The 16141-nt window shown below is 42.6% G+C and overlaps 1 protein-coding gene across 1 annotated transcript in view; it reads right to left on the bottom strand.

Annotated features, from left to right (window-relative positions):
- Positions 1-27: 27 nt before the first annotated feature.
- Positions 28-16141, bottom strand: part of cpsf3 (cleavage and polyadenylation specific factor 3) — a 32407-nt gene continuing 16293 nt past the window's right edge. The window contains 8 exon segments of the mRNA XM_055635291.1: positions 28-613; positions 2351-2450; positions 3580-3649; positions 4962-5049; positions 5752-5846; positions 8872-8970; positions 11219-11327; positions 11574-11726. Of these exon segments, the coding sequence (XP_055491266.1) occupies positions 509-613; positions 2351-2450; positions 3580-3649; positions 4962-5049; positions 5752-5846; positions 8872-8970; positions 11219-11327; positions 11574-11726 (819 nt within the window). The 3' untranslated portion in view covers positions 28-508.

Below are 16141 nucleotides of genomic sequence, written 5' to 3'. Positions count from 1 at the left end.
ACATATATTACACTGAAAAAAATCAAGGATTGTTAAAAATATTTATTGTGTAAAAATGTAAGTTTGTTTTTTAAAACGGTCTACTTTCATTATATTAGGTACCCAACAGATACCCCAAAACACATCTGGCTTGTTTGTCATTTTGTTTCATTTTACGAAATGAAGAATCATATAACCAAAATCAGACGATTCCCTTACTACTCAAACAAGGCCAATAGCAAAGAAAAAATGTTTTCAGGAAAACATTACAACTTTATTGATGAGTTTGAAGTCACACTATCTTATTCTTTGTTTTTTTGGCCCAAACCAGGTAATGAACCAGATTAACCTTCAATGAACATTTATTCTAGTTTTAAACATAAAGATGCAACACAATGCACATTCTCAGTTTCTTCAAACTAGATTGGATCATTTACAGCACCCAGACAAGGGACAGAAACAGAGCAATGCCATTAATTGTTGATGACAAAAACAAAACAGTTCGTATTTATCACTGGCTTTCACCAAATCAAGAGAGGGCTGGATGTATCGTTTCATAGAGTCGTTGCACTGCCATTTCTACCATTTCTCGAAGGGGTTCATCCTCCACACTGCCCTCTTCACACACCACCACCTGAGGGAGAAATCAAATGAATTAGATACAAATTATATAAATGGCAAGTATAGAAAAAAAAAAGTTTAACAAAACTACTTTACATACTCCTTTGCAAAAGCTTTAAGAAATCTTACACCTGGATGTAAATATTTAAATTTATTTATTTTTCCTCAAGTGTCAATTTGGAAGAACTGAATATACATTATCTCTATAATTATAAAACTCTGATCTTGGATGTGTATTCTTGTAGAGTTTTATCTCATGGACGCCGAAATTGCCACCTCTGAAAAATTAATGCATTATTTCTCGAGTTATTAATCAAAATGTTAAAAAATCTGAAAGAACTTAGTAAACTGCTGCTTTGGCTGATGACGTGATGAAGTCACAATGGCTGCACGCTGTTTTCACGCACTGCGAGTGACGACGCCTGGCCGCTTCGCTCGCAAGCCCGGCCGCTCGCCCAGCTCCCCCTTCTCTCTCCCCCCCCCCCACTCTGCCCACCACCCTTGATATTATTATATTAATATAATTCATTTGTTCCTTTTACCCCATCCCTGACCCCCCCCTGCGAGTTGGGGGCTATGCATGAGGATAGGGCAGGGATGGGGTAAAAGGAACGAATAAATTATATTAATATGATATCAAGGTGGTGGTTAGTTATATTAATATGATATCAAGGGTGGTGGTTAGTGTGTGTATGTGGGGGCTGGTTGGTGTGTGTATGTGGGGGACGCAGCAGCCCCCCCCCCGCAAGTTGAGGGGACGGGACCCAACGGGTTCCCCTTGGTCTAATTTTCTATAAACATCAGACCCTTCAGCCCATTTTAGTTAAGACGCCCCTTCTCTCTTAAATATGGATGTCATAGGTAAAAGAAACAAAGCATATTGTAAATGTTTTTTTAAAAGCTACCTACTGGAAAAACTTTATTGAGATACCATTCATTCCTCCCTTATTTAGTTTTTTTAAATTAAAAGACCAGAAAAACAAGTTGAAATTCAAATGCAAACATGCAGACAGAACACAGTTGGAAATAATATAGAAATGCTCTAATTAATTGGTCAATGTGCTTTAAGTCAAACAGGGATTGAAGTATCAATCCACTCATAGATTCATCTCTTTATAGTTATTGCCCACAAGTATAACAGTCTGCATCCCCTTGATGGTGTGTGGATATCATAAAGATTTATAATGCATGTACATGGCCAATAGTTTTCCATGGCACATTAACTCAAATCCATATTTTCTTTAGAAATCCTTATTCTCTTTAGAAATTTTAGCATACCAAAAAAAACCCAAAAGTGTTATTTTTTTTCACAGAAATGTGAACCAGAAATGAGAAACATACAAAACACAACAAAAATTTTTCATTGTCCTGAAATTTACACCTGCTGTTCAAAATTGTGTCCTTTTCGGTTTTTTTGTTTCCACCTTCAGTTTGTTAACTCCAAGTACAATTAGGCATATCAAAGCAATTATGTGTTTACTCAGCCCAGGAAAGAGTCTGAACAGGCAAAGGATGCCAAGATGATATTTGGCATTTCCTGCACTGTCACATTCCCTGTATAAGGAGGCCGGTTCACAATCTGCAGTCTTGCCAATCAGCTTTTGTCAGCACTGACAAGCCACAACTGATACCTTGGAACAGATGGAGGGTGGGGCAGTGCTTTAGCTTTTCAACAAGTAATAAAAGCATTCCTTCCGTCTTGCACATCAATAACCGCCTTGGCTGGTCATTAAAAGCTGTGAATACTTGCCCTTGTGTCCAGAGAAACGTTTGCTGACTTGCCATCAACTGTTACAGAGAGAGTATTGCCAGTTTTAGATCTGGATACACAATCCTGACCAAACATGTCTCTAAAAAAATAAAGATGATTTTGTAAAGAAATGGCATTTTCAAAAGGACTGCAAAGAGAAACAAAACGCATCACAACAGTCTCTTCATTGTTCACATAAACTGTCACAAAGGGAATCTATTGTAAAGTTCAGGCAGCACTGAATTTAGCAGCAATGCCCATTCATGCATTTTTTATTTAAAATGTAATATTATTAGTTTGTGGATTCAGTTTTACATATGGCAACATTTATCACAATCACAAGTGCACTAGGACTAAAGCAAAGAAGATTTGCACCAAAAGAAAAAGACACAAAATGTTGAAATAACTCAAAGGGTGAGGCTGCATCTCTCGAGAACGTGGATAGGTGAAATATTTCCACCTATTGTTTCTCACTTGGCACATGCAAACCAGCACTCTGGGCTGCATGGAAATAAAATAAGATTCCTATTCCATGTTAGTTAAAATTAATTTGTTACATGCATAATTTTCCAAATCCAATTTAAGCATAACCCCAGAAACAAGGATATTTTTGTAGGAAAATTCCACAACCTGGAAGCTTACTAGCAAACAACCAGAATGCAATACACTGAATAGAATTATACCTATGGCAGCTGTTTTAATAGTTTAGGTAAATTAGGCTGCAGGTGTGATCTCTTTTTAAAAAGTTTATTCAACTGGCAAATTCATTGTATTAAGGTGGCACAGAGGCACAGCTGGTAAAGCTGCTGCCCCACAGCGCCCAAGACCCAGGTTTGTTCATGACCTCAGGTGCTGTCTGTGTAGAGTTTGCATGTTCTCCCGGTATATTTCCTCTGGGTGCTCTGGCTTTCTTCCACATCCCAAGTATATGCGTGTTTGTACATTAATTGGCTTATGTAAATTGTCACTAGTGCATAGGGAATGGAGAATGTGATATAACATGGGACAGGCGTCAGCGGGTGATCGATGGGAGGTGGGACGTGGACTTTGTGCTCCAAAGTGCTTGTTTTCATGTTGTATCTCTGTTAAACTAAATATTACTCCTTTATTTATCTTCCACTTAAAACATTCAACAGCAAGTACAGTACACACTTCTGCCTTGTAGAATGGCAGTACATCTGGCGGAGAGACAAAAGCTTGTGGAATTCAAACAAAATAAAGCAACTTACTCTAGCATAACTTCCAGTCTCTTTGTGTACGTTTCCTGGTCAACTTTTTTGTTTGCATTTACTTGTTTGACTAGAAAAAAGAATAAAGTAATACTTTAGGGTGCAGATCAGAAACGTTAACCACCAATCAATTATCAAAGTTTGATCAGTCTGAAGAAGGGTTTCGGCCCGAAACGTCACCTATTTCCTTCGCTCCATAGATGCTGCTGCACCCGCTGAGTTTCTCCAGCAGTTCCTTCTTGAACACATCAAAGTGTTATAAATCATGGCCAAAGGACAATGGATTGCTTGCATTATACCAACTTTTTTGATTTATCTGCACTTTCTCTGACTACGTCATGGTTTGATTGTTATCACAATTTTCGGGATAGCAGTTCAAAATAAAGCTTTACAACTGTATTTCAGCACGTGATAATAATACAGCAATCAAAAATCATTCATAAATGTTAAACAGCTCTCATTTTGAATTAGAGAAACTACGTACAGAAGGAGGACTAAATGGAATGTTCTTGACTGTATGGAGTGAATTATACGGTTTCCCCTTGGAATGACATACCTGCGTGGGATGTCCTATGGTTAGACAAGAGATGTGCATTGTTGCAGTTGAGTAGGCTCCTCCCAAAAATCCAAAAACAGAATGGCAATAAATTTAAATTTGTATTATAATAATTGGTTATTGGTAAAGGACAATGGATGTAAAAAATGGTGTAACCACGGTACAGTGAATGCAGACCTGGCCACCTGGGTTCGATCCCGACTATGGGTGCTGTCTGTATGGAGATTATACGGTCTCCCCATGACCTGCGTGGATTTTCTCAAGAGATCTTCGGTTTCCTCCCAAACTCCAAAGATGTACAGGTTTGTGTGTTAATTGGCTTGGTAAATGTAAAAAATTGTCCCTAGTGGGTGTAGGATAGTGGGCCGAAAGGCCTGTTTCCGCGGTGTATCTCTAAACTAAACTACTCTGAGCCAACAGCTGCAGTTCATTCAGTCATTTAAAGAACAACATTACCAGAGACCAAGGATAGAAAAAGTCATTTTCATTCGCCACTCTGATTGTCAGTCTGCAATTCTATTAAAAACGTGCATGTTGATGTCCTGCAAGGCCCATCTTATAGCTGGAGACTAACTCGTACATGAAGACGAATCTGCCTGGCATGTACACAGTACCAGAACGACCTCCCAGACACAGACTCACTACCTGAGTGACCACAAGAGACTGGCCAGACAGATGAGGTTCCCAACAATGCACCAGGCACGGTACTTGAATGCGCTGGCACCTTGGACTCTGTCTCTGGATAAGTTGTTTTCAGGAGGGATAAATATTTTTTTTCTTTTAAAATTTACATATTTTAAATGAATGACTGTGAAAATTGGCATACCTTTTTGTGCTTTAGGGTTTGATTGCACCTCCAGAATCACTGTCATTACTGCATCAGCATACATGTCATTTAGTGGATTGGCCACCCACTGGGAAGAAAAACATTTACAAGGCAGTGTTACTGAAATGTTAAACTGATTTTATTTAATTGCTGTGTGGTTTATTAACTACCTTAAAGATTACTGACCATAGCATATTTGGAGAAAAAATGTGATACACTTCAAAAGCCAAAACATTAATCAACATTGTCATGTTAGTTTCTGATCAAAACAAATCAGTTACCTAAAAAATTACAGCGCAATGAAAAGATAACCATAATCAGTATGTTCAGAATAACTACCAATGTATGATAAGTATTGACAGCTTGGTTCAGCCGATGGTTCCAAATAATGCAACAGGTGAGGGTTGTCAAATTGGGTGTATAATTTGTGGCGCTTCAAGGCAAAACAAAGCATTTTTGCCAGTGTCTTCCAAGCTGAACACAAGAGATCCTGAAGAACTGTTTCAGAGCCTCGGAGGATAGAATTACACGTGATTACTGGTTATTTATCTCACCGCCATTTGCAGAATGTGAGCAACTGCGCTGTAACATATGTTTACCTATTGATCAACCCAATATTTATTGCTTGTGCACCACTTTCTGACTTCTCAATGTCACGAATGGGACTATGTAGATAAATGACTTTTCTTTGGTTTATAAGCTGGCACATACAGCCCACTTGACCGTTTTAATACTGAAATAAAAAGTTCAAAGGAAAAATAAATGAAATGTTTACATTAGGAAAGCTCACCTCCAGCATAACCATGCCTGGCTCCTGAACCACTGTAATTGCCTTGAAGACCTTCAGTGCCGGCTTTTCCTGAACTTCTATTTCTTCCACATCATCTGGGAGATAAAGTGCGCAATTAGAATTAGGTTACTTCTAATTCAAAAACAAAACTATCTGAAAAAAAACTGATCTTCAAACAAATGCTATATTTACAGCTCAGCAATATTGTAATTGAGCTATTTTCGGCACTTATAGTACTTTCAAGAGAGAGCTAGATAGGGCTCTTAAAAATAGCGGAGTCAGGGGATATGGGGAGAAGGCAGGAACGGGGTACTGATTGGGGATGATCAGCCATGATCACATTGAATGGCGGTGCTGGCTCGAAGGGCCGAATGGCCTACTCCTGCACCTATTGTCTATTGTAGTACAACCAAGTTCTATCAAGACAATGACAAAACAGAACCAACTTTGAAGAAAGTATGTTATTTGATTGAAGCAAAAGTATTCCTTGCCGATTGAATGAGCAATAAACTATTTGGAACAGAAAAAACACATCTTATATCCACTAGCTTTTCTAAACTAACGATTCAGGAACTAAGCAACTGATTATAGCCTTAATAGAAACATAGACATAGAAAATAGGTGCCGGAGTAGGCCATTGGTCCCTTCGAGCCAACACGGCCATTCAATATGATCATGGTTGATCATCCAAATGTTATACATGTTCCTGCTTTCTCCCCAAATCCCTTGATTCTGTTAGCCCTAGTAGCTACAGTGCCCTCCATAATGTTTGGGACAAAGACCCATCAATTATTTATTTGTCTCTGTACTCCACAATTTGATATTTGTAATAGAAAAAAAAACACATGTGGTTAAAGTGCACATTGTCAGATTTTATTAATGGGTATTTTATATACATTTTGGTTTCACCATGTAGAAATTATAGCTGTGTTTATATTTAGTCCCCCCATTTCTGGGCACCATAATGTTTGGGACACATGGCTTCAAAGGTGTTTGTAATTGCTCAGGTGTGTAGGTATAAGAGAGTTCTCAGCATCTAGTCTTTCCTCCAGTCTTTCTATCACCTTCGGAAACATTTATTGCTGTTTATCAATATGAGGACCAAGGTTGTGCCAATGAAAGTCAAATAAGCCATGATGAGACTGAGAATAAAACTGTTAGAGACAACAGCCAAACCTTAGGCTTACCAAAATCAACTGTTTGGAACACAATTAAGAAGAAAGAGAGTACTGGTGAGCTTACAAATCGCAAAGGGACTGGCAGGCCAAGGAAGACCTCCACAGCTGATGACAGAAGAATTATCTTTGTAATAGAGAAAAATCCCCAAACACCTGTCCAACAGATCAGAAACGCTCTTCAGAAGTCAGGTGTGGATTTGTCAATGACCACTGTCCGCAGAAGACTTCATGAACAGAAATACAGAGGCTACACTGCAAGATGCAAACCACTGGTTAGCCACATAAATAGGATGGCCAGGGTACAGTTTGCCAAGATGTACTTAAAAGAGCAACCACAGTTCTGGAAAAAAAGTCCTGTGGACAGAGGAGACAAAGATATCAGAGTGATGGCAAGAGCAAAGTATGAAGGAGCAAAGGAAGATCCAATGCATACCACCTCATCTGTGAAACACATTATATCTGCTCAAGTTCAAACAAATGCCTCAAAACTCATTAGCCAGCGGTTCATTCTACAGCAAGACAATGATCCCAAACATACTGCTAAAGCAACAAAGGAGTTTTTCAAAGCTAAAAAATGGTCAATTCTTGAGTGGCCATGTCAATCACCTGATCGGAACCAAATTGATCATGCCTTTTATATGCTGAAGAGAAAACTGAAGGGGAGTAGCCCCCAAAACAAGCATAAGCTAAAATGGCTGCAATACAGGCCTAGCAGAGCATCACCAGAGAAGACACCCAGCAACTGGTGATGTCCATGAATCGCAGACTTCAAGCAGTCATTGCATGCAAAGGATATGCAACAAAATACTAAACATAACTACTTTAATTTACATGACATTGTTGTGTCCCAAACATTATAGTGTTCTGAAATGGGGGTTCATGTATAAACACTGCTGTAATTTCTACATGGTGAAACTGAAATGCGTAAAAATGGCCTATATAAATCTGACAATGTGCACTGTAACCACATGTGATTTTTTCTGTTACAAATCTCAAATTGTGGAGTACAGAGGCATATAAATAAATGATGAGTCTTTGTCCCAAACATTATGGAGACTACTGTATATCTAACTCTCTCTTAAAAACATCCAGTGAATTGGCCTCCACTGCCTTCTGTGGTAGAGAATTTCACAGATTCATAACTCTCTGGGTGAAAAAGTTTTTCCTCATCTCAGTCCTAAATGGCCTACCTCTTATTCTTAAACTGTGACCCCTGGTTCTGGACTCCCCCAACATCGGGAACATTTTTCCTGCATCTAGCCTATCCAATGCGTTAAGAATTTTACATGTTTCTATAAGATCCCCTCTCATCCTTCTAAATTCTAGTGAATATAAGCCCAGTCAATCCATTCTTTCATTATATGTCAGTCCTGCCATCCGGGTAATTAACTTGGTGAACCTACACTGCACTCCCTCAATAGCAAGAAGGTCCTTCCTCAAATTAGGAGACCAAAACTGCACACAATACTCAAGGAGCAGTCTTGCCAGGGCCCTATACAACTGCAGTAGGACCTCCTTGCTCCTATACTCAAATCCTCTCGCTAGGAAGGCCAACATTTCATTTGCTTTCTTCACTGCCTGCTGTACCTGCATGCTTACTTTCAGGAAGCTTAACTTAAGGAAGAAAAGCTAAAAGGCCTCAAATGGCAGTCCAGTGATCTAGTGAGAAAGTGAACAGGGTAATTATGGATGGAGGCACCAGTCTAACCCGCAAATAGACAACAAACAGTTTTTCAAAAGTCAAGCAGCAATAGAAGCTCAAATACAGATGTCTGATCCATCACTGCCCACATGTTTTGCAGAATTAAATACTTTGCAGATTCATAGAGCTTAGATCCAAGTGAACTAGCATCATCTAGACAAACTGAGGAGGTGGCCGCTGCCTAAGAAATCTTATCCAAAAAGAAAGCAGAAGGATAAAGGAGAGGCGATTGTTACAAACCTGCAAGAGTTTGGAGGTGATGTGCCAATAGCATGAAAGGTCCTGAATACTGAATGGCCTGAGTCTGTGTCACTGTGCTCATTGCGAGGTCGGTGTAAACTATTACAAAAGGGAAATACAACAGTTTGCATTATAAATTTGCCCACATTGAATATGAATACTTTCCAAAATACCAATCAAATATATAAAACTGGAAATAAACTGAATTACAGATTGAAGTCTCATCACACCAAGACTTGATACAAATAATTCAAACCAGTGATGTTCTCAACATATTTCTAATTGGCATTCACCTGCTTGCAATACCTGTCCCACCTCGCTATTGTTTTCTTTCATAGCAATCTTCAATGCAACCAAACCAATGAAGAGCACAATCTAATGCTGGCCTGCATCAGCCTGTTGGGTGGATTGGAGGGATATGGGACTGGGCAGGGTGTGGTGGTGGGGTGCACGTGAGGAGTGCAGGAGGGATTTATGTATTTTTGTCAATCTTTCTGCTCTGGGGGTGTGGGTGGTAACACAGCACAAACCTATCCCAAAATTTCCTGAGAACTCAAGGAATCAGCATGACACTGAAATCCATCCAAGCTTTTCCTGTGTTTTATTTAAATGAGAGTCTGGCACTTTCCAAAGTCAATTTGAGCTACTCCTCATGTTACGAGATTTTTTCAAATTGGTTTCAGATATTGCTTAGGTGCAAATTGTCATTTTTATGTTAGAAGAACAATACCACAACAATCTAGCTTTCAGACTCCTCAATAACTATTTCAGACATGGCATGGTGGGGATTGATATTGAAATTTGAAGATTCCAAAATTATGGAGCCCGTGTAACTATGAAGTTGAATGTTGGAGAACATATTTAATGGAGTTTAATGTAAGTGGGAAAGCTGGTTATAAAAGTAGCTGGAAGTGGAAAAAAAGAAATTTTGAAAAGAAAAAGTATATGCTAAATAATATCTTAAAAAAAAACTGTTCCTGGTCATGACCCCTGAAATGTGAATGCTACAAGAGGATGGACAAGGTGCAACTGCAGTGCCCCTGGTACACACCTTCACGCACCAGGGCAGAGTGTCAGCCAGTCAGGTTGCGGAGGTTGCTGGCGCCTGTCAGAATCAGGATCAGAATCAATTTATTTGTCATTTGGACCCCTGGAGGTCCAAACGAAATGCCGTTTCTGCAGCCATACATAACACACAAATAGACCCCAGACACAACATAATTACATTTAACATAAACATCCATCACATAACTGTGATGGAGGCCAAATAAACGTATCTCTCCACTGCACTCTCCCCCCCCCGATGTCAGAGTCAAAGTCATAGCCCCCGGCTGGCGATGGCGATTGTCCCGCGGCCATTAAAGCCACGCCGGGTGGTGCGAGGTCGCACACCGGGTCTTGGTGTTGGTGCCCCCGGCGTGCGCTCGCAGAGTCCGCGGCCATTCCAGCCGCGCGGGGCAGCGGTGTCAGGCCCCGCTCCAGGAGCTCTTCGACCCCGCAACTCGGGCGGGAGAAGTCGCCGCCGCAGAAGCCCCGAAAAGCGGTCTCCACCCAGGGAGCCGTGGGCTCGGCGCCGTCGTCCACAGACCTGTAGAGAGCCTCCGACTCTCCGGCAGCAGCAGCAGCAGCAGCAGCAACAGCACCAGCAGCAGCAGCGCTCCTCCACCGCTCCGGACCCGGCCAGCCAGCTCCGCGACGGTGAGGTGAGTCGACACCTGAGTCCCCGGTCTCTTCCTGTTGGAGGCCGCTCCTCGTTACGGCCTCAACGACGACTGAGACCCGACGAGAAAAGGTCGGGTCTCAGTGCAGGGAGAGATTCAAAAAGTTTCCCCCCCCCCTCCCACCCCACCACACACACACCCCAACATAAAATAACAAACACTACATAAAAACACAGACAAAAAAATAATAAAAACGCGGACAGGCTGCAGAGGCCGCTGCTGGCCAGAGCCGCGCCGCCTACCGGATATGTGCTATCCTTCCCCCACCCCCACTTACCATATCCACCACCCTAGAAAGTAGCCAATACTTTCAGTATAGCAGAGAAATTTTCCGAAAGATCATTACAAATTTATTAATATTGTGCATAATAAATACAAGAAAATGTAATGGAAGTAGATACAAATTAATCTGTACTACATCATAGTTGCCAGCATCCACCAATTCAAGAAGGGTTGAGAAAATTAGTTTTCATACTTTGGAGTATACAATTTATATAAATGTGGGTGATGTTGTAAACTTTTACTTGAGAATTTGGGACAGCATTCTCTTTGTCACGTCTTGCGATGACATTCTTTAAACCCAAGAACTAATTAACTATTGGACGATGGAGAAAATGTTTACTTACTCGATAGGTCAGAAGGAATAAGTATGTGATAGTTGAAGTTTCTTTTTACAAGTATCCCCGATATCCTTTGGCCTTGATCGGCCTTTTTGTCTGCCAAGGAGCCCATCACCTGTTAGAGATTTTAAAGTAATAAAGATTACAACATGATGGGATGCAACCACTTCTAGCCTTCTGCATGCATCAAGTTGTAAGCCAATCTGCAATCACTCTGAGATCAGCACATATAGACTAGGAGAAGATTAATAGCCACAAAAGGAGAAAATCGTATAACTAGAAGCTTCAAATATAATGCTCGAGTCATTGCTTATTTGACAGATATTCTTCCTTTCTTCCATAAAAAGAGAATTGTAATTACCTTGGCAAGTTTTTCACCTCTGAAATATAGCGTCACAGCCTCAGTGTTACGTGGGTTGTGGACCTCAATGTGAACCTCGTCATTGTCTTCATATTCGCGGATAAGTGCGGCCTTCAGTCTGGCCATTTCATTCTGTTCACCGTGCACAAGCAACTACAAGAAATCCCAGATTTTCCACAAAGGGAAGGAAATGAATGTGCCGTATTTTAGAAAATCAAACAAAAGAACCAATATCTTAATTTCAGTAAAGATTAAAGCAGAATACCCACTAAATCACTGAAGAAAAATAAGGCAGAAACATTTGCAATGCTAACATCTGTTCTCATTCTGGTTTCTCATTGGGGAAAAATAGCGCAGACCAAACATACATTTCAGTTGGAAGGAAAGAGAATGAACCATTATTTTCAATCCCGATCACTACTCAGTGATGTCAGCCCGTGAACTGTTCCATTTGAGATCAGGTGAATCGTGGATTGTATTCAACTACAATTTGTTGCCTCCCAAATAATGGAGTTTCAATCCTCACAGAGAAAGTCTACAACTGAATCATCCTGTATGGAACTATAATACCAAATAGCACTTTGTGTAAAAACAAGGAACTGTTGAATAAGGAGTATGTTACGGCTGTGTTCAGAGGTAACATTACGGACGGTTCGTCTAGTGAGGCTGTAATGGTGGAGCTGTGGAACAAGAAAGGGATGATCACTTTGTTGGGGTTGTACTACAGACCCCCTGAATAGTCAATGGGAATTAGAAGAACAACTGTGCTGGGGCGATTGCAGACAGCTGCAGGTCATATAAGGTTGTTGTAGTAGGGGATTTTAACTTTCCCAATATAGAAGGGGAAAATCATAGAAAATCATAAGGTTTGAGATGGGATGCAATTCCTCAAAAGTGTTCAGGAGAGTTTTCTTAAGCAGTATGTGGAGGCCCCCACATGTGAGAGGGCAACGCTGGATCTAGTATTGGGAAGCGCAAGTTAATGAAGTGTGTGTGGAGGAGCATTTTGGGACCAGTGACCACAGTTCGATTAGGTTTAAGATAGTTATGGATAGGGACGGAGAGGGTCCACGTGCTAAAATGCTCAACTGGGGTAAGGCTAACTTAGGGTTTGAGAGAAGGTCTTGCTCAAGTTGACTGGAGCAGGTTATTAGATGGGAAAGGAACATTGGCCAAGTGGGATGTTTTTAAAAATGTACTGAAGAAAGCTCAGGATGTGTACGTCCCCGTTAAGAGTGAAGGGCAAAGCAGGCAAACGTAAGGAAGCTTGGCTGACGAGGGAAATTGAGACACTAGTCAAAAACAAGAAGGATGCATGGGACGGGTACAGGCAGCTGGGATCAAGTGCATCCCTGGAGGAGTTTCATGAGCTAAGGAGTATACTAAAAAAGGAAATCAGAAGGGCAAAAAGAGGCCAGGAGATAGCTCTGGCGGGTAGCAATAAGAGAGTGGGACCTCTCAGGAATCAAAGCGGTCACTTCTGCGTGGAGCCACAGGAGATGGGCAAGGTCCTAAATGAGTACTTCTCCTCTCTATTTGCCGAGGAGAAAGACAGTAGGACGGAGGAAATTGGAGCAGTCACTGGAAGTGTCTTGAGAGCAGTCAGGATGACTGTCGAAGAAGTACTGAAGATACTGTCGTGTTTGAAGGTAGACAAATCTCCAGGGCCTGATCTGATATATCCAAGGACATTGTGGGAAACTAGAGAGGAAACTAGAGAAACCCTGGTTGTAATTTACAAGTCGTCCTTAAATACAGGAGAGGTGCCGGAAGACTGGAGGGTGGCAAATGTTGTGCATCTTTTGAAGAAGGGTTGCAGGGAAAATGCTGGGAACTATAGGCCAGTGAGCTTAACATCTGTAGTTGGTAAGTTACTGGAGAGTATTCCGAGGGATAGGCTATACAGGCACTTGGATGGACCACTACAAACCCACTATAAACCCACTGACTCCCATGGCTATCTGGACTACACTTCTTCCCACCCTGCTTCCTGTAAGGACTCCATACCCTACTCCCAATTCCTCCGTCTACGCCGCATCTGCTCCACGGATGAGGCGTTCCACACCAGGACATCTGAAATGTCCTCACTATTCAGGGAACGGGGGTTCCCCTCCTCCACCATAAATGAGGCTCGCACCAGGGTCTCTTCCATACCCCGCAACACTGCTCTCTCTGCCCATCCCCGCAACAAGGGCCGAGTCCCCCTAGTCCTCACCTTTCACCCCACCAGCCGTCACATACAAAAAGTAATCCTCCGTCAGTTTCGCCACCTCCAACGTGACCCCACCACTCGCCACATCTTCCCATCTCCCCCCATATCTGCCTTCCGCAAAGACCGCTCCCTCCATACCTCCCTCGTCAATTCTTCCCTTCCTTCTTGGTACCACCCCCTCCCCTCGCACTTTCCCTTGCAACCGCAAGAGATGCAACACTTGTCCCTTTACCTCCCCCCTCGACTCCGTTCAAGGACCCAAGCAATCGTTCCAGGTGCGACAGAGGTTTACCTGCATCTCTTCCAACCTCAGCTATTGCGTCCGCTGCTCTAGATGTCAGCAGATCTACATCGGTGAGACCAAGCGGAGGTTGGGCGATCGTTTCGCCGAACACCTCCGCTCGGTCCGCAATAACCAAGCTGACCTCCCGGTGGCTCAGCACTTCAACTCCCCCTCCCACTCCGTCTCCGACCTCTCTGTCCTGGGTCTCCTCCAGGCCACAGCGAGCAGCACCAGAAATTGGAGGAACAGCACCTCATATTCCGTTTGGGGAGTCTGCACCCCGGGGGCATGAACATCGAATTCTCCCAATTTTGTTAGTCCTTGCTGTCTCCTCCCCTTCCTCAACCCCCCTGCTGTCTCCTCCCATCCCCCAGCCTTTGGGCTACTCCTGCTTTTCCCTTTCTTGTCCCCACCCACCCCTGCCCCCGATCAGTCTGAAGGGTTTCGGCCCGAAACGTTGCCTATTTCCTTCGCTCCATAGATGCTGCTGCACCCGCTGAGTTTCCCCAGCTTTTTTGTGTAACCTTCGATTCTCCAGCATCTGCAGTTCCCTCTTAAACACTTGGATGGACCATGCTGATTAGGGATAGTCAGCATGGTTTTGTACGTGGGAGGTCGTGTCTCGCAAATATGATTGATTTTTTTGAAGACGTGACCAAAAAGGTTGATGAGGGCAGAGCTATAGATTTCAGTAAGGGGTTCGACAATGTTCCGCATGGTTGGCTGCTCTGGAAGGTTAGATCGTATGGGATCCAAGGAGAGTGGATAGTAAATTGACTCCATGGGAGGAAGCAGAGGGTGATGGAGGAAGGTTGCTTCTCAGACTAGAGTCCTGTTACTAGTGGAGTGCCTCAGGGTTTCGGTGCTGGGCCCGTTATTGTTTGTCATTTACATCAATGATTTGGATGAGAACATATAGGGCAAGATTAGCAAGTTTGCTGATGATACAAAAGTTAGTGGTTTTGCGGATAGTGAAGATGGTTGTGAACAATTGCAGCAGGATCTGGATCAATGGTAGGCCTCTGGGTAGTGTTGTTGAGCAAAGGGATCTCGGAGTACAGGTGCATGGTTCCTTGAAGGTCGAGTCGCAGGTAGATAAGGTGGTTAAAAAGGCTTTTGGCACTTTGGCCTTCATCAGTCAGAGTATTGAGTAAAGAAGTTGGGAGGTCATGTTGCAATTGTATAAGACGTTGGTGAGACTGCATTGTGTTCAGTTCTGGGCACCATGTTATAGGAAAGGCTTGAAAAGGTTCATGAAAGATTTATGAGGATGTTGCCAGGATTAGAGGGTATGAGGTTGAGTTGACTGGGTCTCTATTCCATGGAGCGCAGGAAGATAAGGGGTGATCTTATGGAGGTTTACAAGATCATGACAGGGATAGATCGAGTAGTTGCACAGTCTTTTGCCGGGGAATTGAGGACTAGAGGACATAGGTTCAAGGTGAAGGGGAAAAGATTGAATAGGAATCCGAGGGGTAACTTTTTCACACAAAGGGTGGTGGGTGTATGGAACAAGCTGCCAGAGCAGGTAGTTGAGGCTGGGACTATGCCTTCGTTTAAGAAACAGTTAGAAATGGGTAGGACAGGTTTGGAGGGATATGGACCAAGTGCAGGCAAGTGGGACTAGTGTGGCTGGGACATTGTTGGCTGGTGTGGGCGAGTTGGGCCGAAGGGCCTGTTTCCACACTGTATCACTCTATGACTATGCAGATGCTGGTTTCCAAAAAAAGTGTTAAGAGTAAATCAGCAGGTCAGGCAGCACCCCTGCAGTACATGGATAGGCGATGTTTCGGGTTGCGACCCTGCTTCAGAGTGATTGTGGTGGGGGGGGGGGGCAAGAAAAGTGGAAGAGAGGAGGAGCAGGATAAAGAGGTGGATGAGGCGAGGGGAGTGTTTGACAGGCAGGTGGTTGGACAAAGGTCGGAGAGATAAATATAAATGGTGTGAGAAGGATAGAAGAGTTGCAAATCATGACGCCAGTGGACGAAATGTAGGTGGAAAGGAAGGGGATGGGAAGAAATAGGTGCAAGTTCAAGTGGGGCACAGGGAAGAGAGGGGAAGGAAAAGAGTGGG

The sequence above is a fragment of the Leucoraja erinacea genome, chromosome 5 (genome assembly GCF_028641065.1).
Source record: "Leucoraja erinacea ecotype New England chromosome 5, Leri_hhj_1, whole genome shotgun sequence".
In the NCBI taxonomy this organism is placed as follows: Eukaryota; Metazoa; Chordata; class Chondrichthyes; order Rajiformes; family Rajidae; genus Leucoraja; species Leucoraja erinaceus.
Note: the sequence above shows the minus strand (reverse complement) of the source record. Positions and strands in the feature narration are given on the sequence as shown.